At 29.7% G+C, this 22273-nt stretch overlaps 1 protein-coding gene across 2 annotated transcripts; it reads right to left on the reverse strand.

Annotated features, from left to right (window-relative positions):
* Positions 1-1552: 1552 nt before the first annotated feature.
* On the reverse strand, positions 1553-20370 carry LOC136987687 (HUWE1-associated protein modifying stress responses-like). 2 transcript variants are annotated; one of them, XM_067285438.1, is made up of 4 exons: positions 19995-20370; positions 8674-8745; positions 2580-2852; positions 1553-1972 (listed from the first exon to the last, which is right to left on the reverse strand). In XM_067285438.1, exons 1-4 carry the CDS (start codon positions 20173-20175, stop codon positions 1782-1784), a joined length of 717 nt encoding a protein of 238 aa, XP_067141539.1. In that variant the 5' UTR covers positions 20176-20370; the 3' UTR covers positions 1553-1781. The 2 variants fall into 2 exon arrangements, with proteins under 2 accessions (XP_067141539.1, XP_067141540.1); XM_067285439.1 differs by lacking the exon at positions 1553-1972 and adding an exon at positions 2256-2490.
* Between the last annotated feature and the right edge of the window lie 1903 nt (positions 20371-22273).

Genomic DNA, 22273 nt, shown 5'->3' on the forward strand with positions numbered 1-22273 from the left:
AAACAACTGAAATGTTCACAATTCTGAACAGTATTATATAAATGAGATCAAATTTAACACTTGTGTAAAAATTATCACATTAGACTGACATTTTTAACAGCAAAACACAAGATCTTTCTCAAGGTCATAAAAATGCCCATAGACTTATGGACTGACCTGATATATTAACCCTCTCCCCCACGCGGAAAGAATTTTGAAAAATCCCTTTAGTGTGCATTCTCATGGCATACCGTGTACCAAATTTCAACTTTCAACTCCTAACCATTTGGGTTCTGCGCTTATCATCATCATCCCATTGTGATTATAAGATTTGGAATAGATTTGAACGAACACAATCCCCATATTTAATGAACTTTACAATTTGTGTGTTTATGTATAACAATCATTTTCAATAAGCAAATTATTTAAATAATTACTTATATTAAGCAATTCTTTTTGATATTTTTGGAGAAGACTTCAAAAATTTAAAATGAAGAAATACACTATATATTGACAATGTAGAAAATGTTATACATGATGATTAATCAAATATATTTAATAATTATTACTAACTTTAAGGTATATTAAATATTTAAATAGAAATTTTGGAATTTTATGAGAGGTTGTTTTCAAAATACTTAAATCATTAGAAAATATAATTCAGTGTAAAAAAAATATACATTACTTAATTTATAATTAAAAAGTATGATCTGGTATAATTTATTTAAGGGAATTGTTATAAAAATTTTGCATTCTATAATTATATTAATTGAATGCAGGATATTAATCATCACTGTATATAAACTAGGTGAATTACATTTAGCAACTATGTAAGCGTCACTTCTATTGATAAGAATCAAATCGTCCTTTTATGAAATTTCAAGCTTGTTTTTATACAATATTCTGTCTTATTCTTGATTACTTAAATGAATTAAAAATTCAAAACAAAATTGTGTTTAAACTTAAAAATCAGTTTTGATTCATTGTTTATTCATTATTAATGTACAAAGTAGCATTTAAAACAAAGTTTACTTTTCTGGTAATGAATTAATTTGATATAATAAATAATTTTCAAATTAAAATTATTGTCTATATAGTTTATTTCTATGTAAACAGCTCTTTCTGATAGCTACTAATTTATTACTTCACAAATGTTTATGAATTTGTATATATTCACATATTATAAAGTACACTTACACTTTCTAATCAGTTTCAATTAATTAACAACTTACTGTATAATACAAACATCTTACAAATACAACAGAAAAATGTCTTTTTTCCCTTTCTTTTTTTTTTAAGTTCACTTTTTTTAAATAAGTCCGGTGTCAGTTTCATTATAAATGTTTATATATTCATTAACTAAACAACAAAGTCTATTCTCCTTGTGTACACAAAAACTATTTAAACAAACTATCTCTAAAACAAACAACACTTATAAAATACAAAATAATTTATAATATATTGTGCAACAAATAATTTTAAAAATCTTTTTTAAATATGCACAGCAAAATATATAGATAAAGTGTAAATAGAATATATATAAAGTAATTGTTATTAAAAATTATTATTTCAATTACCATCAAAGCCCTTTAATATGCAAAGATTTACATAGAAATTTACATAATGTATATAGTCTGCTTTTCCAATTTCCATAAATTAATATTTTAATGATTTTTAAACATTCCAGAAAAAACACTTGATATCTACCATGGTATAGTCACAGAAACAATCCTTTAACAAAGAGATATACCAAGCCAGTTGACAAAATATATATATTTTTATGGTTATTTAAGAAACGGATTCTATGTGTAGCGGCTTCTTTTGTGTGTCGGAGAGTCCATGATAACGTCGCTAGAAGTCAATCTCTTACGCGATTCTACATTTTGAGCATAATCATCTGCAATACTTGCATAATTATTTAATTCACTAACTAAATTACGATTACGATGTCCAGGAGTTTGTTGTTTGATGCTCGAAATATTACAGTTAAAATCTGAAAAATAGAAGTTGATTAATTAAAAACAAATGACAACAAATAAAAATAAATTAATTAAAAACAAATGACAAGGTTGTCATTTGTTTTTAATTTATTTATTTTTATTAATCGTTTAAAAAGTAAATGTTTTATTAATTGTTTAAAAAGTAAAATAAATTTGAATTCTAAAAAAACTTTTTGTTAAATAAATTATTTTTTTAGAGTTAATAAAAACTGTTGAACCATTTTTTAAAATAAATGCATATAAATTCTTGTGTTTCAAAATAAAAAAGATTATAAACTGTGTGAATCTTTTAAAATACATCAAAATTATATACTAAATTCGAAAATTTTAATTTTGAATGCTTTTTCTTTATACAAAATCATTTGTAAAAATTATAGGTGTAGAATATCCCAGACAATATTCCAAAGTTCAACAATAAACATTAAAGCCAATAAATTATAACAACTTCTATTTTATATTGTTTTCATCTGTGAATAATTTAAGATAATATTTAAACAAATTTTAACACCACCTACGTAATATTTAAAAAATATATATTATTAATTTAAAATTTATAAATTTGAATAAATATAAAAATTTTAACTTTAAGTGTAAAATTACTTGGTAATGCTTCTATAAATTCTTGATTAGTTTCATCAATGCTATTAGGTTCTGTTTCTTGATTTGGTAAGGCAATGTGAGAATAATACGGGTAAGAATTTCTTATTGGCTTAGATCGATGGGGTGGGACCTTTCCGGTAAGAAATCCAATTAAATCTTCTCTTTTCAAGTGTTTTTTACGTTTCTTCAACCATGCTAAAAGTTCTTTATTTCTCCGTTGATATCCGCAACGAAAACCAATTTCTGTTAAATTCTTTTGAGCATCTCCACATTCTAAATAGAACAAAATTTAGAATAATTATATCTATTGTAATAAGAAAATCACTATCTATTACTTTACAAATCAATAAAATTTAATATTGTTTAATCTCAAATGAAGAAATTAGTACACTATAAAAAAAAAACAAAAAAGTTATTCATCACTTTTTATATTAATATTACAATTATACATTAAAATTACCTTCTTAATACTGGAATGAGTCACAAGCACACGTTAAACAACCTTTTAAAGTGTTTTTATAATTATACAATATACAATAAAGTATAATTTAGCCAATCTTCACAAATAAATTTCATATTTCTATTATTATTTAAAAATCGAAAATAGCAATCAATTTTTACTTTCCCAGCTATTATATATAACAGAAAGAAAAGATGGTAATTGGTCAAAAATGATCCAAGATCTTTTTAAACTAAATATTCAAACACTGAAAAATATCAGTTAAAATTTTTAATTTTTCCAAGTTTTAAATGAATAATTTCAGTTGATGGTAATGCTTATATGTTTAAATATTCAAACTAGAAATCTGTACAGATCTCTGGGCCAATTTCTGGAATTGTATTATTATAGCATCTCATTCCAAACAAGTTTAACTTATGACTATCTAACATAACAAATCCGATATGAAGTAATTAAATATTGCATAAAAATATACAACTGCAAAAATGCATATATTTTGATTTAATATTTACATAAATATTTTTATAGTGGTAACACAAAATCAAAAATGTTATGAAAAGTGTTATAAATCAACATCTTTAAAGCAGTGGTGCTCAAACTACAGTCCCTGGGTCAAATCTGACTTGCAAACATTTGAGACATCACTTGTAAATGATAGAAACAGGTCTATTTTAATATGTATGGAATATATAAAATATAGTAAAACTTTTCTAACTCAAATGTCTGTAACTTGAATTTTTCTTTAACTTGATGAAAACGAAGTATTATACTTGGAAGGTTCAATGGAATAGCATAGGGATTTAATGTCTCCAACTTGAATTTCTTAACTCATTTTCTCAAAGTCAAAGTTTTTCACAGTCCCCGACACCGATTTATGTTGCTTTCAACTTCCCCAACTCAAATTTTAATATTTATTCTATTCAAAATGATCCTACTTATTGTATTTCCATGAATTTTCAGACAGTATCTACTGTCCAACACCAATTTTCAAACAATATTCCAGTCCAAAGCAAGAGGTCCTCTCACTATCTCAAAAAGATGTACCAGCAAAACCATTCAATTCCATTAGTTACATTAAACAGTTTGCTGAAAGGCATTACATGGGCTGTTTAAAACAAAAAAAAACTATCAAAGATTCTTTATATAATGCAAGAGAGATAAAAATACAAATATATTCAGAATTGGCATTTTTTACTCTATTGTTCTCTAACTCAAATTGAGTTTTGTTTTCCTGCCTCCTGGAGCTTCGAATTAGATAAGTGCTACTGTATTTGTGACTTGCCTACCTACGACTTGTAAGCAATTTGGCCTGCCTGTCAATTGAAGAGTTTGGGCACCACTACTTTAAGAAGTTAAAAGTAAGCAGAAAGAAAAAAGAAGTCAAATGAAAAGATAGTCACTACTGATTTAGACATTATGATTGATAACAAGCGAGGAATACAGGGCTTGATGTAGTGGTGATATCAATTCAGTTAATGAGAGAATAGATAAACTAAAACTTCCACAAGCTTATGAATTGAAACATATGATGAAATATCTATTTTCACATATTTTTTACATTAGGGTGAATAAAAGTTATCTGATTGGACTCAGATCTACAATATCCTGAAAGGAAAAAAAATATATAATACACAGTTATCTTTCATTTCTTTTAATTTTACTTATAAATTAAGAAGAGTAAAACAATAATTTCACAAGTAACAATTCTTAATTGTAATATTTTTCATATCAAAAAGTAAGATAAGATTGCAAAGAATTACTTTTCTTTCTTTTACATTTAGAAAATTTTTTTAATATTAAACAAACTAAAAACTTATTATAAAAACTTAGTTATTAAATACCATATTTTCACAAGTTGTCTGGCATTTCAGCCCTGGAAGACCATGAAATCAGATATTTCCATATGGTAAAAGCCAGCATGTTTATTTTCTTTATTTTTGCATTTTTGAATCAAATTACAACATATTAAATTTAAGAAACTCACTGTAACTTTTGTCAACTTACATCAATTAATTTCCACTTTGTGTGAGAGGGTGTTATTTTTATGATTGGTAGATGGTCAGTGCAGTCCAGTCCACCCTGACTGACTGATTGACTACCACCACTACTAATAAATAAATTGTTGCATTGTCTTGTAAATAAAAACTCTGATTTTAAGTCAGTCAAATTAGAATGTTATTATTTTATTGTACTTTGCAGAATGTTTTCTTTAACGTTTAACAACTAGTTTTGTTAGACCTGATTAATTTTATTTTTTAGTTGCAATTTAACTGGCATGCCAGTCATTCCACAAAAATACAATATGATTAATATTTAAAACCTAAAATCTTATAAACAAATTATGCAAAGAATAAACTACATAGAATAACTATGTATACAATTAATTAAAAATAAATACAGATATTCATCTTTAATTATTAATTAAATAATACAATAATTTTCTCTTTCTCAATGTTAAAAAATATTTTAAATGGAAGATTAAATTACCATTTTTCAATTAATGAATAAATTTACACAAACTGTCTTTCGGCATTAAATGGTTTTTTTTTTTATTAGGAAAATAAAGAGCTAGTATTTTAGATGATACGTTGTCATCTTCCTCAGGCAACCATTTTCAAGTTAAAACAGATAATAGAAAAATTTGAATTGTAATGGAATTCAAATAATAAATGTACTTTGACACAAGGTGCATGTTTGAAAAATAAAACAATAAAAACACAAACAGAAAGCACACATACAATAAACCAAAACATGTTACATAGTTGGATGATTTTGAGTGGACAAAAACATGTCTCTCTTCACTTGTTTAAACAATGAAATCCACAGATCAGGTAGCTCTGATGTAGAGTTACTGCATGTTTTATTTGTCAATATATACAATATTTCCCAGATCAACAGTACATTGACCATATCTTAATACACCACAATGTAAATAGTGAGTCAGTGCTTACATTATCAGATCGTACATTACTCATTAAATTTTACTACCAAAGCAGCAGCAATACTAGTGCTGTACTCAAGAAAGTTTTAAATTTAAAGTTCTTGCAAAAAAGATTCTCTGTCTATTGCTAATTAAGAAAATTATTTTGTTTTGAGGAAATGGGAATTTTTATATGAAACCAGAAAGGGGCCACAAATTAGAAGAACCTTGAAAATGGAAAAAGTTGCAACAGCCATAGCAGTGCAGCAAATAGAGAATTCTCAAGGCAATTGCTTCTTGTGATTTCAAAACCTTTAAGAAAAATGTTAACACTGTCCATCAGCATTATTATTTTTTACTTGAAACAATACTACAAGTACTTTCAACAAACTACATATTGTCTTCTTCAGGTATAGAATAATGAAACCTTACAATTTAAAATATATTCCATAGGATGTGTCAAATACAACGAAAAAATAAAATAAATAAATAAGATAGAAATAAAAAAGGTTGGGAGTGTAAAAAATGCATAATTTAGAATTCAAATGAAAAATTATCATACCAATCTCCTGTATAACATGTGCCATATGCTTCAATGGTGCTCAGATTGCAGGGTTATTTTCATATGGGAGTCTATTTACATAACACTTAGTTCATGTAACAAACATTCGCTCAACTTTCTGACAATATGGTGCATGTTACAGGAAGTTAGCATGATAATTTTTCATTCAAATTAATTTTACATTATACTTTTTTCTCACTCCAACCTTTTATTCTATCTTATTATTATTATTGTCTTTTCAATGTATTGACACATCCTATAGAATAGTTTTTAAATTTGTCATTTGGAACACTGATGTATATTTTAAATTGTAAGGTTCTATTATTCTATACCTGAAGATGACAATATGTAGTTTGTTGAAAGTACTTGTAGTACTGTTTCAAGTAAAAAAATATCATCATCAATAGACAGTATTAACATTTTTCTTAATTAGTTTAATTTATTTTCACAAAACAAACTAAGTAAAAGTATTGTTTTTCTTGCATGTAACTAAAATGAAACTCACATTATTAAAAAATTATGCCTTGAATATGGCATTAACAAATTCACTCAATGCATATGTGTCGTGGCTGGAATCGCCGACACACGATTCCCGCCAAAACTTGTTATAACGTAATTTTTGTAATTCAAACTGATGGTCATTACAAAGTCCATTAGAGAGTGACCGTTGGAAGAACGACGGTTGGGAAAACCGCCGGTTGTTTGAAATCTACGATCGGCGATTGGCTGGTGAAGATCGTATGTTGGCTGGACGAGCTGGAGACATCGGGTGCTGATTGGTGGAGCAGATTAACTCCAATGAGTATAAAAACAGCAACTTTAGGTAGAAAAGAGGTTCTCTTTGAATTTGGAAAGGTGTGTAGCTTTTTTCGGACTGACAAGTGCTAGGTGTGTGCAAAAAGGACTCGAGGACTCTATTGCAGATATGTCTGTGCAAGAAAGGTCGCAAGGTGTTCTTCCAACGGACCTGTTACAGGTTAAGTGACTGTCTGAACTCTTAACTGTACATGTGTGGAAATTTGTTTAATCATTGCATCGTTGTTTTCTAGTTGTTGTGAACCTTGTAACCTTTGTAATATTCATTTGTTATTATAAAAGTTTGTGTTATTGTCAACTGTACGTAGTGGTGACTTGTTTTGAATTTGACTATATGCATATATGATGAATGACATCTTTTTATTTTTCACCACAATACATCAATTTCATCATAAATACATCATTTCACCAGATGGTGCATTCCCAAATTCAAAGACTGACAAAATTGATTAAGTAAAAATTTAGTTTGTTACAACAGCAAGAACTTAAAAGTTTACATTCCACATTCAGAACAAAAAGGGGTAAATTATTAGAAAACAGTAGTCTTTACAAGAGCCCACCAGTGGCCGAGTGGTTCTGTCACTGAATACTGGGAGTTCAGTCGTGGGTTCACACCGCGCTCAGACGGGCTGACCATGTGGAATTTTCCGGGTTTTCTCCACGTTTGTAACACCTGAATAGGGGCCAGTTTCCCTTACATGACCTCCCAGAAGGCATTTCCCCTTGCATAACATCGCACACCAGAGAAGACAACAGGGAACCACTCTGAGTTGTAACTCCCCTCAGGATACCTGGCACCTTACTAACCACTTATTAACCTGTGCCAGGTGCTCACCGATGTCTGGATTTCTGATATGGCGCACACAGAGAAAGAGAGAGAGAGAATCTTTACAAAATGTGATAATCAAAATTTTGAAGTTTAGTAAACTGGCAGTTTTATTTAAGTAAAACTAAATTTTCTTATTTCTTCTGTAATTTTTTGTTGAAAGTTACATTATGTGTAATATCATTAGGTGATTTAATAAGTATAAATAGTTAAATGACTGATTCATAGAATAATATTCATTTTTATATTTAAAAGTAAAGGTGTGCTAAATTTCAATCTAGACTATCTTCAGGTAAATTAATTTTATTTAACTAAAGACTTAATTTTTTTAACTTATATTCTAACATTAAATTACTATTTACAGCAGATTAAAGATACTTTAATATAGTTAAATTAAATTTTAATGAAAAGATTATTTATTTATTTAACAAACTATTTTTAAAATGTAAGTAATGATTAGTATAGTTAACTTTTCTAGATTTTATAAGTAACAAAATCAAAAAACTTTACCTTTATACAATGCTGTAACATTTCCAGCCGCATTTTGAAAAGGCACCCATAATGACACTCCAGACTGGCGATCTGAAATTAGTTTAAGTTAATAAACATAATAATTATTTTTGGTATTGTTCAAGATGCCTTACAGCTAGAAAGAGCTGTTTTATAAAGAAAAATAACATGTATAGGATGAATCTTTTGGATTTTAGTTTCTTAAAAACTGATTCCAAGAATTTTTTTTATCATCATTTCCAAAATCCACGATTGATACATCTATGATTAAAAGTAGTTTTTGTAATTGAAAGAACAGAGGAAAAGTATTTTAAAAAAAAGATACTGTTTTTAATACAAATTAGTATATTTACAAGATCATCTTTAATTAAAAAATCTGGCACATTTCAGCTGTTTTGATATTGCTGTATCAAAATAACTGAAATTTGTTACTAAAACCCAAAACTTTTTATACAGATAAAAATTTAAAATATAATCTCTACAGCTAAACAGAATTCTTCTATGAATCAGACAATATGACAAAATGATTAGACCACCCAAGGAAATCAAATGAGGGATCAATGAGGAAATTATATATTAAACATTACTTTAGGAATGTTAATGATTAAAACAAATATGTAATAGTTTGTTTTATAAAAATGTTAGCCTAAGCCAAATAATTTTTATAATGATCTTTGTTATTAAACCAAAGAAAGTGGCACATGGTTAATTATTTTATTATTAAGAAAAGATAACTATTAGCAAATTTTTTATAAAAATCCATTAAAACTATGTACTTAGGATTAACAAGATATATATTTTATAACAGTAAAGACTGAAAACTCTTTGTCCATTCAATAAAATCTAATTATTTTTGCTGTAAAACATCTAAAAATTTACATTAACACAGGAAATAACAGCAGGTGTAAGTAAATGCTAAATAGAAACAATGCACAATTAAACCAGAAGAATTACATAGCATATTGCATTGAATAACTATTAGCCTATGTGATTTATTTGACAAGAAAAATCTTAGAAATCATTATTATGAAGTACAAAACCATTTTTCTATTAACAGTAAATGACCTATCAAGAAACCAGTTTTCAAAAATAATAAAACTAACATTTTTCTAGGAATCATCACAAAAATCCAAATATATTTATGTTATTTTTCTTTAAGGAATCATTTCCTTTCTGATGACGTATTGTGAAACATCCTGTATAATTTTTTTTTCCTATCGTTATAAACAATAAAGTTGAATTCATTTTAATCCTGTACTTATTTTATGGCTTAAAATTATAAAACTAAATTGCTCCGTATTGGACAAAACTGATATTCCATTTATTTAAAATAAATTTGACTAAAATATAAATGAATTTTTAATTCTTAATAAATTATAATAATAAATTACACATTACTGAATAAACAACACTTTTTACTAACATTTTTAAGCTGGCAAACAAAAAAATCTCATTTTGAATACATAGCATTTCAATAAGTATGTTTGCTGTAAAATCTAATTGATTTTTCAGCAAACACACTTACCATACTTTCATCAAGTTCATAAATTGTTCACAATTTGTTTTTACAATAAAATTGATTTGTAATATGTTCTTAGTTATTAGGTACAACTTGTCTATTTAGATGATAATTTTTCAATTCTTTCCTTAGAATTTTTGAGTTTTGGAGTTTGCAAATGGAATATTCCCATACAGTAACTATTCCTTATCTCTATATCTTTATCCAATAACATATATGGGAAGTTTATGATGTACCAAATTTACTTCTGTTGTACAGTACCTACATTGGTAAGCCTAACTCAAAATAGTTTTGTAAATTGGACCTATAAAATTCATTAAAACAATTTGTTTATGAAACTGATATTTTTATATTTAAAATATATTAATATAATATTACAAATTAAAATTTATTGTAAGTACAATGTATCCCATTCAGATGGTAATTTGTCAATTCCTTCTTCAGAATTTTAAGAATTTTTTTCTGTTGCAAATTCATCAACTTCAGCAACATAATAATAAATTTTTTCCATTTACAGTAATAAATTTTGGAGTGACCTAAACAGATGGAAACAGGCATGGTCTGGAAAATACGTAGAGTGAGATAGAAGTGATCACAAAAGCTGCAGAATTTTTTCTTAGGTTATTCTAGCATATACTATACTATACTAGACATTGTCAAGTAACAAAAACTAGCACTTATCACATTGTGTGATAAAGGCTGGTCACTTTTTCTGTACCCATTGTAGTTGCTGCACATTGTAATTGTTTTGCTTTAATTAAATTTATAATTCCATGATTATCCTTTCATATGCAAAGCAAAATCTTCTGTCCATCACTTTTCTTTGGATAGAGTTGGGACTATTCTCATCCACTATCTTTTGCAAACAACATTTTCACATGTTATCTACTTTTCATCAGTAGCAATCCTCCTTAAAAATGTTCATTCTATAACATTAATCACAATGGTCATGTAGTCAACTTTATTATTGCCAGTAAGTTTGTGCAGTATCCAAACACCTGGGTTACCAATCTCCGAAGTGTTTCAACTGATGAAACACAGAAGATTACAGTGTTCAAGATCTCTGCTGATTGTTATATGTAATGTGTTTTGTTTCATCAACAATGTCAAAAGCATCATCTTCAAAGCCAGAAGGATAGCACTGGTCAACCTTCAAGCTCATATCTATAGAACAAAACTTCAAAAATCATTTATTGTTTTTTGCTAATGATAATTATTTTTCTCTAACTATAACTAGGTTTTAGTTACATGTTTTAGCAGTGAGAAATTTCAATCAATAATGCTTCTTACTAGCTATAATTTTTAGGAGAATACTAGTGTTGTCAACTGCATCTTGTTAATTCTAGATTTAACTAGTTAAAAACTAGAATTAACAAGAGGGAGTTTTCTAGAACTATTAGGTTAAATGGAAAGTTCGTTGTTTGAAAGAAAGATCAAGATCATTTTTGAAAAATAGAATTTTCTTATTCAATCAATGTAATCTCTATTACTTTCAATTACCTTATCCCAATGATCTATGAGTTCATGTCTTCCCTCTGCATAAAAAGTTTTTGGTTTTAATTCAAAAAGTGACATCATCAGATTTCACTTCATCAAAACTTTTAATTTTTTTTCATTTAAATAATTTTGTAATGATTGGAATAGATTAAATTCTAAGGGTCAATTTACACACAACAGTGACGTGCTGGCACAGCGACCGTTTGGTGCAGTAAGCATCGATAAATATTACACATAGCCAATCAGAGTTTTATCTACGACACTTGTATGACTGAATACAGATCACGTGTCGTAGATGAAACTCCGATTGGCTATGTGTGATTTTTATCGATGTTTAGTGCACCAACCGGTCACTGTGCCGACACGTCACTGTTGTGTGTAAATCGACCCTAATGGTGCTAGATCAAATAAGTATGGAGAATGATCTAAAATTTTTCAATTCAAACTGTTTTATTTTCTATAGTGTCATTAAACTGGCACGTGGGCAAACACTATATTGGTAAAAAAGAATCCCCTTTCAGTTGACTGAGTGTGAACATTTCTTTGATCCAACTGCTAATGATAGATGTCAAAACTTAGTTTTGTTAGATTCTAAAGACTCAATAAATTATATTCATATCCCACCATGCACAAAACAATATTTTTTGGAACCATAAAATATTCATTTTTTGTCTAAAGTTAATAATCAGTTTAAAAATGGTTCTTGTTTTTAATGATTTCTCAGTGTAAAACATTTTGATATTCAATCCAGTTTTCTTCACTTCATGCATGCAGAATCCAAACATTGTTTTGCAAATCATTCCAACCATTAGTACAGCATTAATGACATGTTTCAACAATACACGTCTGTGAAAAATTAAGATTTGTTCAAGTTCATGAGTTATTATTCACCAATTTTTTAACAATTTCTTCTTGCAATTTTTATTTGACAGCTTTTGGATTACCTCATATACATTGTGTATCCTTTAGATCAAAATTTCTTGAATGGATTTTTTAAACCACATCTGACACTCTTGAAGTTTAGGAGCATCTTCCCCATATAAATTACAAATATTTTTTACTGTTAGTACAGCATTAAATACTTTCCAAAACTTTAAATACAAAATGCTGAATATGCATTTTATCTACAGACATTTTGACTATTTAATTTAACAAAATAAAAAGTTCAAAATAAGCTTTTAAACAAGGAATAACATCTCAAATTAGTTATGTAATTTAACAACTGTTATAATTAAGTAACCCCAGCTGTTAAAAATAAACTTTCCTTCAACTAAATAGGTTTGCTAGTATGATTGGGTATATGATAATTTAATCAGGTTTCTGATGGATTTTGGGTTTTGTATATTTATTTAGAACTGTGGATATGTATCACAGAAAACCTCAGATACATACTTTTATGCTTTATTATATATAATTCTTCTATTGAAATGACACAATCTCATTTGTTAAAATAAGATATTTTGTTTTGACTTAGATTTTCTCTTTGCTAATCAGAAACTTCACCAGTATAATAAAATCCTATTAATTAACAAGGATCAAGTAGACAATATATACACAGAAATATAAAAACTAAGGACAAAGAGGTAAAAAGAATTAACATTCTGAATCCAATTCCTGGGCAATATCAGATATTTCCGTTAGTTATATGTCATACATTTCTCAGTTGTACATTTTTCACAATTATATAATTTTGCACTTATACCAGTACACATTTTTTAGTATCCTACAGCATTTTTTCCTCACTTATGTGTTATTCACTTGAAAAAGTGAATAACAATAAGTAAAAGTGATTATTAAAAAAACAAATTATATATTCACTTTAGGTCAATCCACACTGATGACAAATTCAGCAAATTCAAAAAGCAGAGTGAATAATATGTTACAAGTGACTCCATTTCTAATAAATTGCTCCAGCACTCCTTCAGATTTGAAAATTTTCACTTTCCGCATTTTGTAGTGTGTATAGAGGATTTGATCCCGGAATCCCAAGCACTTTTTAGTCCCAAAATTTTCGGGATTAAGTTTTCCTCATCCCGAGATTTTTGGGATTAACATTATTTTTAAAAAGTTGCAAAATAGACTGCATGAAGTGAAACGTTCAGTGCCAATGCTCTTAACAGAATTGCTTGCCTATTATTTCAATTTGTTAGATTCTAAAGACAATAAATTATATTCATATCCCACCATGCACAAAACAATATTTTTTGATCATTTTAATTCAAAATACAAGAAATTCTTCTTGTATTTTGAATTAAAATGATAGGCAAGCAGTTCTCACTGGGTTACCTGGTAATATACTACATTTTTGTATTTTTGAATTTTCCCGGGCACCAATCGATTTTCTGGTGCAGTTGAGAGCACTTTTGGTTGGCTGTAAAGTTCTAACATGACCCTTCAAAAATTCTAATAAGTCATTCAATGGAGGAATATAATTACCCTTAAGTGAGCGCTCCCACCAGCCTCTGATTGTTGCATCCAATTTAAATTGAATAATGAACATAAATAATATCCTCGAAAATTCATCTATATTAAAATTTAGAGCTAAGGATCGAATACACTCTGTAGTCGATTAAACAAAATTGTAACACGTGTCAGGTGTCTTTAGGTTATCTAGCATTGATGTACAGTCCACAGCTCTGTCACACGTGTCAGGTATGTTATGTAACTGTAGACTTAAGAATGCAGGGTGAGATCTTCCCACCTAGTGCTCAGTGAGTTTTACCTGTCAATGACCTAAAGCCATCTTGTTTTGCCAGAGGATTTTAGTAGCGTTTGTTGGTGCAAACACTACTAAATAATTCTGAATAAATAATCCCGGGATCGACTAAGTATAATCCTGAAATCCTGGGATTAGAAATAACGACCGGGATCAAATTCCCTAAGTGTGTACTAATTTCACTAAGCAAATAAAATCATTTTCCAGTTTTTCCTTTGCTTTCACTATTTCTTGTCAGTGTGAACTAACTTTTAGAATGAGTCTTCATTCTTTCACAACTGGAGTTTCAGCAAAAGGAGACAATGTACTTTATCTCTTATGCTTCTATTTCATTTTTTTTTTAAATCTCAATATGTAATTGGTTCAAACACCATTATTTTCTAATAATTATCACATCCTAGTCAATTTCATAGGAATTATCATATACTAGCCAATCAACAGCTTTATTTCAACCAGAATGTATCTGGGTGAAATAAAGCTGTTGATTGGTTAGTATTTTTGGTTATCAAATATAACTCCATAGGCTTCGGACCATATTTTTGGAGTCTATGGATGTAAAAAGAGCATGCAAATAATTAAAAGCACAATACATATGCAAATCATGTGGCAATAATGCTTGAGAAATAGTGTAAAAGGAGATCACAAAAATCCAATATCAATGCACTGGAATTGTTATTGAAATTGGAATTGTACAATTCTCGTTTACAGAAAGGATCAAGTATGCCCCATCAAAGCAATGATACAACTAAGTTTCAGACTTTGATCAGGTGAGAATTACTGGAAGGTAAATTATCCTTCCAATAGATCAGTTCTCATGTTGGATGAAATGTGGCCACAGTAATGAGAATATATCATCTTGGATAGAGGAGACTGAATTCACCAATGTGAATAAATATCTTCAGCCCAGTCATACTAAACAAGAGGATAGACATGTCATAACATGTTGGCTCTAAATGATTGTACAATCATTTCAAAACATAGCTCAGTTTTTCACATGGCAACCAGTTTTTGCAAGTAACATTAGGCTTCATCTGCAGCATTAAGGTATTCTTTTTAATTGTTCATTGGTTTTCGGCCACTGTTTACTTTACAACATAAGTATTTACAACTACAAATAGTATCAAGAATGTTGCACATGGATGAGCAAATAGAAGAAATCACATAAGTTTTTTGGACAAATCCCATTTCAGTCTGCAGCATCATATCAGATCAACATCTCATGTTATGGGTTTGGGGGTACCACTGAAATTCACTCTTTGCTCAAGCTTCATACACATTACCAGTACTATGACCAGCCAGTGTTACATCAATGAAGTATTGAAGACTGGTAGTACAGGGTGGTTATAATTATATACTTCTGATAAATAGCACCGAGTTCAGCGTTAATGTAAATTCTTCTTTTTAATGCCGGTTATAATTAAAGTTATAATTAAAGGTTTAAACATAGCTCAGTTTTAAACATTACAAATAATTAAAGTTGCGCTACTCAGAGCTGTCTAGAGCCCATTCTCGTGGACGTATTTTGATGAAACTTGGTATATATGTTATATGGACCATGGGGAAAAGGAAAATGTAAAAAAAAAATATTTAGTTTGAATTTTTACCACTGGGTGAAAAAAATGGCACACGAAGAACAAGAAAAACAAAATGGAAATACGCAAAAGATTTTTATTCACAACATTTGTTCAATGTGCAATCCATTTGCATCAATTACATGTTCAAAAGGGCTTACAATGCTGTAAGGCATTTTGAACAAGGACTCCCCAGGAGTATACTCCTGGGGCTCTAACTTTGATCTATTTTATCTTTTGTGTTGTGTAGCAGCTTGTATATTGTACTGGCTCTCCTGTACACGATTTTCGTACTACTCTGGCCTGCAATATCTTTGTATATGGAGTTTAAATGTTGATTGAACTAACCTATGGAGCATCTGGAGCCAGTGGTGTGTTGTTGGCATCTTTAAGAAGTAGATTGGGTGTTGGTTGTGTTGTGTGCAAGTAGTTGGTTGGCGTAGGCGTGGACTAAACTGCAAATCATGTCTCTTGTGTAGCCGTGTTCAATTGCTACATTATCTATATTCTATAGCTCCAGAAGAGTATTGTGCCTATTGGTGTGATGTGTGAAGGCCCGTGCGACAGGGACACGGAATTTTATATGAAAATGGGTCAGACGATTTTGCAGGTATGAATAGTACATGGCCAGGTTTGTAATAAATACTCATTTCCACTCTGCCCTTATTGAGATTCATGCTGACATCTAAGAAATGAGCATTACCTTTACTAAATTGATCAAGCTTAAAGGTGAGACCATAAGAGTTGTTGTTCATGCATGTTAAAAACTCATTGATGTTTGGCTCAGTCTTCCATAGGATAAACAAGTCATCCATGTATCTTTTGTAAACGACGATGTTCGCTAAAAACTTAGATAAGACCTTGCCTTCTGACGTACTACTAACTCTCATTAGGTCCCTTGACAGGGCTGGCTGGCTGCCCATGGGTACACCCCATTTTTGTAAGTATGTGCTGTTATTAAATTGGAAAATGGAGGTATAGCACAAGAGGTGCACCAGCTCCAAAATCTACTTGCGATGTGGATGGGCCCCATTCTCACTAAGTAGAGGTCTCTAAGGGCGTGGAAGCATGGCTGCAGTCGTATCGAGGGGTATAGGGATACGAAATCAAAAACAGTTATGTAGGCATCGCTACCTACCTCAACCAGCTATAATATATCAATCAAATCAGTGGATTTATTGATATACATGTAACCCTTCAACCGGCTGGAGGTGATGTTGTGAATAGCTTTCTCGATAAGCCTAGTTGGAGATCTAGCTTTATCTAGAACTGGTCTGAGTGAAGGTGTCGGTTTATGCGTTTTGGCTAACGCAAACAATCTTGGTGTGTCAGGAGTGCTTAGTTTCTATAGTGAACACAGTTCTTGACATGCCACTCTTTTTAGGCCCTGTATTATCATCAGTTTTTTAAATAAAAAGTTCAGTAAAGCACTTACAAAAATTCAGAGAACAGAAATTAACTAGTGCAAAAAAAGGTTACATATACAACTGTGAAAGTCTCATTCAATAAACCATGTATAGATGCTATTAAAATATAGTTTTACAAATCTTAAATGCAGTGTTGCTTCTTGTGTTTGTTCTGTCAGGTGTTTGTTGTCCGAACATAAAAATCTCTCACGAAAGTGTTCGACGTCCAATTTGTTCAGTCCAAACTGTTCGTTAACTGATAACCCACTGTACTTTTTGTTATACAGTAGGTATCACATCTCCACTGGTCTTGATGAATCAAATCAAAACAAATGACTTATAATATCTCAAGAGTCGTACTACTATCTCACTTCTAAAATGTATTATTTTATCAACAAACATTAAAATTGATTTAAATATATATAAATGGCTTTATCATCAAGCATGAAGTAAATTTCTTATATGAAGTATACATCATCATCAAATTATCTCCTCATACTCTTCTATCTTGTATGATTTTCTCATTCATGTTTTTTGACCAAATAAAATAAACACTTACCATACAATTAATTAGTACTTTCAAAAATATGCAGGGGACCCAAAAAGTAATGGAAAAAAATTCAGAAAAAATAGTGTATGCATTTTAATAACTTCATATTTTAATCTTCATAATATTCTCCATTAGCCTCACTACACTTGTCCATTTGCCACAAGCCCCTTCTTTTTCATCTCACAGCATCACAAAGTCTTTTGAGGACTTCCAAATAACAATGTCAATTTACTGTCTGGCCTGGATGGCTGAATTCAGAATGAACAATTCCTTTCACATCAAAAAAAAAAAAAAACAGATTAACATGGTTTTCAAGTTTGAGTTCACTTGTCTTGCTTTTTTGGGACAAGGAGATCCAAATGTTTTCCACTGGCTGGATTGACATTTGGTTTCCGGATTGTAACCATAACATCACCACCAGTTATCACCTTTGAAAACAAGTCTGAATCTTTTTCCAAATGTTCTTTCTGATCGGCAGTCAACAAATGCAGAACAAACTTTGCAAAAACTCTTCTCGTGCAGAGTTCTTGTGACAAAATTTGCTAAATCGAGTGAATTTGCTGGGATTTCATGGAGTTCAATACTCCACAAAATCCCAGACAAATCAACAAGTCCTTCAATGGTTTGACGGCAATCTTCATTAATGAAATCACGAATTTTCTCAACATTTCCGTCAGTTCAAATGTTGGAAAGGACGTCCAGACCTGGGTTGAACTTCAAGAGACATTTCTCCTTTTTGAAAGTGGGAAAACCGCTCATAAACCCGTCTTACTCGTGGCATCTTGTTTGTAAGCAAGTTGAATCATTTCAACAGTCTCCAATCCACTTATCCACTTTTTCCTAACAGGAAACAAAATTTCACAGCAGTGCATTGCTCTTTAAAATCCAACATCATGTTTTCAACAAAAACAAAAAACAGCTATCTCAAAAAAAAAAAAAAAATCACTACAAGCCCACAGTCTTGACACGCCAATGCAACTTCACATACCGATTCTGGAGGATTCACGTACTACTGGGATAACTTTGTGGAGGGCGGGAGGTTTCCTGCCCTTTACAAAGTTATTCCAGTTATTTTTGGATTCCCCAAGTACATGTTCATCTTGAAATATAATTATCATCATCTAACTTAAAATTATATTTTTATATCAACTATATTATGATGATTTGAAAATATCTCTGAAATTACCAATTACTCCATTAAAAATTAAAGTGTAATATTAATTTTTTAAATAAACATCATCCAACATATAAATTCTATAATATAAACCAGAAGTTCACTGAGAAGGAAAAAAACCCAAAAGAAAAAAAAAAATCTTTAATCTCAGACCTCAAAGAAAGCATAATTATGTTTAGCTAACTAAGCTGGTTTCAATGTTTGGAACAGATCCAAAGAATATGAGTTCAGCTCTTACCCGGAATAAATTTTTTGTTTTGATTTTTTTTCTCGTCTATCTAATTGGAAATTGATTCTAGATATAAAACTCTATAAATTACATTCCACAAAGTAAAAAAACCTCTCTTAACCCTTAAAAATTTTTTTTTTTTTTAAATCTTGTAATATCAGTCTAAATAAAGTGGATCAATGCTCAAGATCGGAAGATGCGACTCATAAAAAAAGATCAATACAGATAACGCTCTGTTTTCAAATGTCTCAAAGGTTAAAATTCTGAAAATAAACGATAAGTAATATATATATATCATCATGATTTTATATCATTATTTAATTAAAAAAACAAAAAAACAACCCAATCTTTACACGATTCACAAATACATTTCTAATATATGAAATTTAAGATTAAATACAAATAATTTAAAAACATTTGCAGATAAATAGATAATAAGTCTCAAATAATTGATATATAAACTTTTTCAAGCCAAACTTTGATAAATATTAATAGCAAGCATTATAAGTAAACTTTATACTCATAATACGTTATTAATATTTAAGTGTTGATATGTAACAACTGGAAATTCTATTTAAATATAATTATAATATATATGTGTAGTATATATATATATATATATATTATAGATTTAAAAGAGAGCATTGATTTTTCGGTACCTTTATATAGTTGTGTAATTGCTGTGGCTGTAGTTTGAAACATTATCCATAATTTATTTCCGCTGGTTTCCTTCATTTCGATTAATTGTTTTTCTAAATCTGGTTCATTTTCTAGTTCCTCTATACTCTGTTGTTCGAATAGGGTAAAGTTCCTCCAATCAATTTCGTTCGATTCGTTCATTTTCTATTCACTTTATTTGACTTATTATAACAAACAATACGATATCATAATCTTATATTACGAATAATAAGGAATCTAACACTGAATTCGTCTATGTAAAAACTAAAGTACGGTAATGGCGAACAGCATTCCGCAATATACCAAGGAATCAGCTAACGTGAGAAGTATGGTTGATTAGATTCTCACGAATGCAGCGCCACATTAAAATGCAGATATATTACAGATGCAAAAATATATCTTGAAAAATTTTAATGTAATTTTTAATATTATAAAAGGTGGATAATAATTATTCTAATGTTTACGCAAATAATAATAATGCTATACTTTATACGTTCTTCGATACCGAAAATTTTTTGCTTTTGTTACGTTAAAGAAACCCAAAGGCAGTACCAATTACTTGAGTCCGGATATACAAAATGAATTATTAATTTGATTGCCCACGAAATTATTGTTCAAATTAAAAGTGAAATAGAAGACGCCGCTCTCATAACAGTAATAACAGATACAACGCAAGATCTATCAAAACTCGATCAGCTAAGTATCATATTCCGTTATGTTTTAATGAAAAAAGATGAAAATGAAAAACCAATCGAGCTTCAAATAAAGGAAACGTTTTGTGGATTTATTCAGGTTACTGAATAAGGATTAGAAACAACAGTTTTAAAATGTATTGAAAAATTCGTGGATCTATCAAAATTGCGTGGTCAAGGTTACAACGGGGCTGAGAATATGAGCGGTGTCTACTCCGGGTTACAAGCAAGAATTAAACAACGAAACCCGCTGCCAGATTTGTACATTGTTGTTCTCATAATTTGAATTTAGTGATCAACGACAGTGTCACCAATGTACAAAAAGTCAGGCAATTTTATGAACAGTTAAAAAAAATTTTGTTTTTTTCAGTTCTGTTAGGCGTTCGGCAATGCTAAGGGAAACGATTCAAACTAACTTAGCAAAACCATTGAAAAGAGTTTATCCAACACGATGGTCTTCCCGTATTAATGCTCTTGATGCACTACTTTCTGGTCATTTTGAAGTAATTAAAATATTGACATACTTATCATTAAATGGAAAAAATTATGATGAGCAACGTAAGCTCATCATAATTTTTTGCTAACGTGAAGCTAAAAGTTTCATTAATTATTTTAAACAATTTTCAACCATTATTTTGATAATAGTACAAAGTAAAATACTCGAACCGATTAATACAGTCTCGAAAATGCAGCAAGGTGCTCACGAAGATATATAGAGAAATTCGTTGAGATGCTTTCATCACTCCTTAAGTCCTGGAATTACCAGGACTTACGGAATAATTGGGAGTTCGAGAATTATGTACACTTTTCACGTCATTTGATAAAAAATATACTGAAAAGATCAGAATTGCTACAATCGGCATATCCCTCTGGCATTTCGTCTAGTTTTGGACCTCAATTCCTTCGATTTAAAATGTGTTTTAATACTCACTTGAAAGAAATTATATCTATACAATAAGTTGCCGAACTAATTTTAATTCACACTGCAGCCTCAAGTGGCTTCTCCGACATTATTGTAGCATACCTCATATTTTTTTTTTTTTTTTTTTTTCAATTTTACCGGTGACGACAGCGACAGCAGAACGAAGTTTTTCAAAACTAAAATTAATCAAAACGTATTTAAGAAGTAGCGTGTCACAACACGGTCTTAGCTCTTTGGCAACTATATCAATTGAAAAAACAATAGCTTGTCAACATTGAAATGCCTTGAATCTCAAATAAATTATTATTGAGTAAAGTTTTAAATCGAAATAATTAGATATATTTTTTTAAATTAATTGTTCAAAATAAATTTTGAGAGATCTCTTTCGAGGAACTGGGGGGGGTGCATCTACTCTACTTGCTCCAGGGCGCTGAATATGTAGCAACGCCACTGGTTCTACTAGTAAAACATTTCATCACAGAATAATGCACTACGGGAAGAAACCATGTCCACGTTGAATTTTAACCAAACACACCTAGCAATCGATATGTGTTCAAACCAGAATTATAATGACTTTAACAATTACATTTGTACTTGGAATTTTCACTACTGTATATAAATTTTTATATTTAATAAAACTTATTAA

The sequence above is a fragment of the Centruroides vittatus genome, unplaced genomic scaffold (assembly GCF_030686945.1).
Source record: "Centruroides vittatus isolate TY-2023 unplaced genomic scaffold, ASM3068694v2 scaffold_2569, whole genome shotgun sequence".
NCBI classification, from domain to species: Eukaryota; Metazoa; Arthropoda; class Arachnida; order Scorpiones; family Buthidae; genus Centruroides; species Centruroides vittatus.

Bases quoted from the DNA above. Each gene is read 5' to 3' on its own strand.
- LOC136987687 (XM_067285438.1), bottom strand. From the start codon at position 20,175: ATGAACGAATCGAACGAAATTGATTGGAGGAACTTTACCCTATTCGAA. The intron at 8,746-19,994 runs GTACCGAAAAAT...AACTAATTTCAG, and splicing joins AATTACACAACTATATAAAG to ATCGCCAGTCTGGAGTGTCA. The intron at 2,853-8,673 runs GTAAAGTTTTTT...TGTTCTATTTAG, and splicing joins TGTTACAGCATTGTATAAAG to AATGTGGAGATGCTCAAAAG.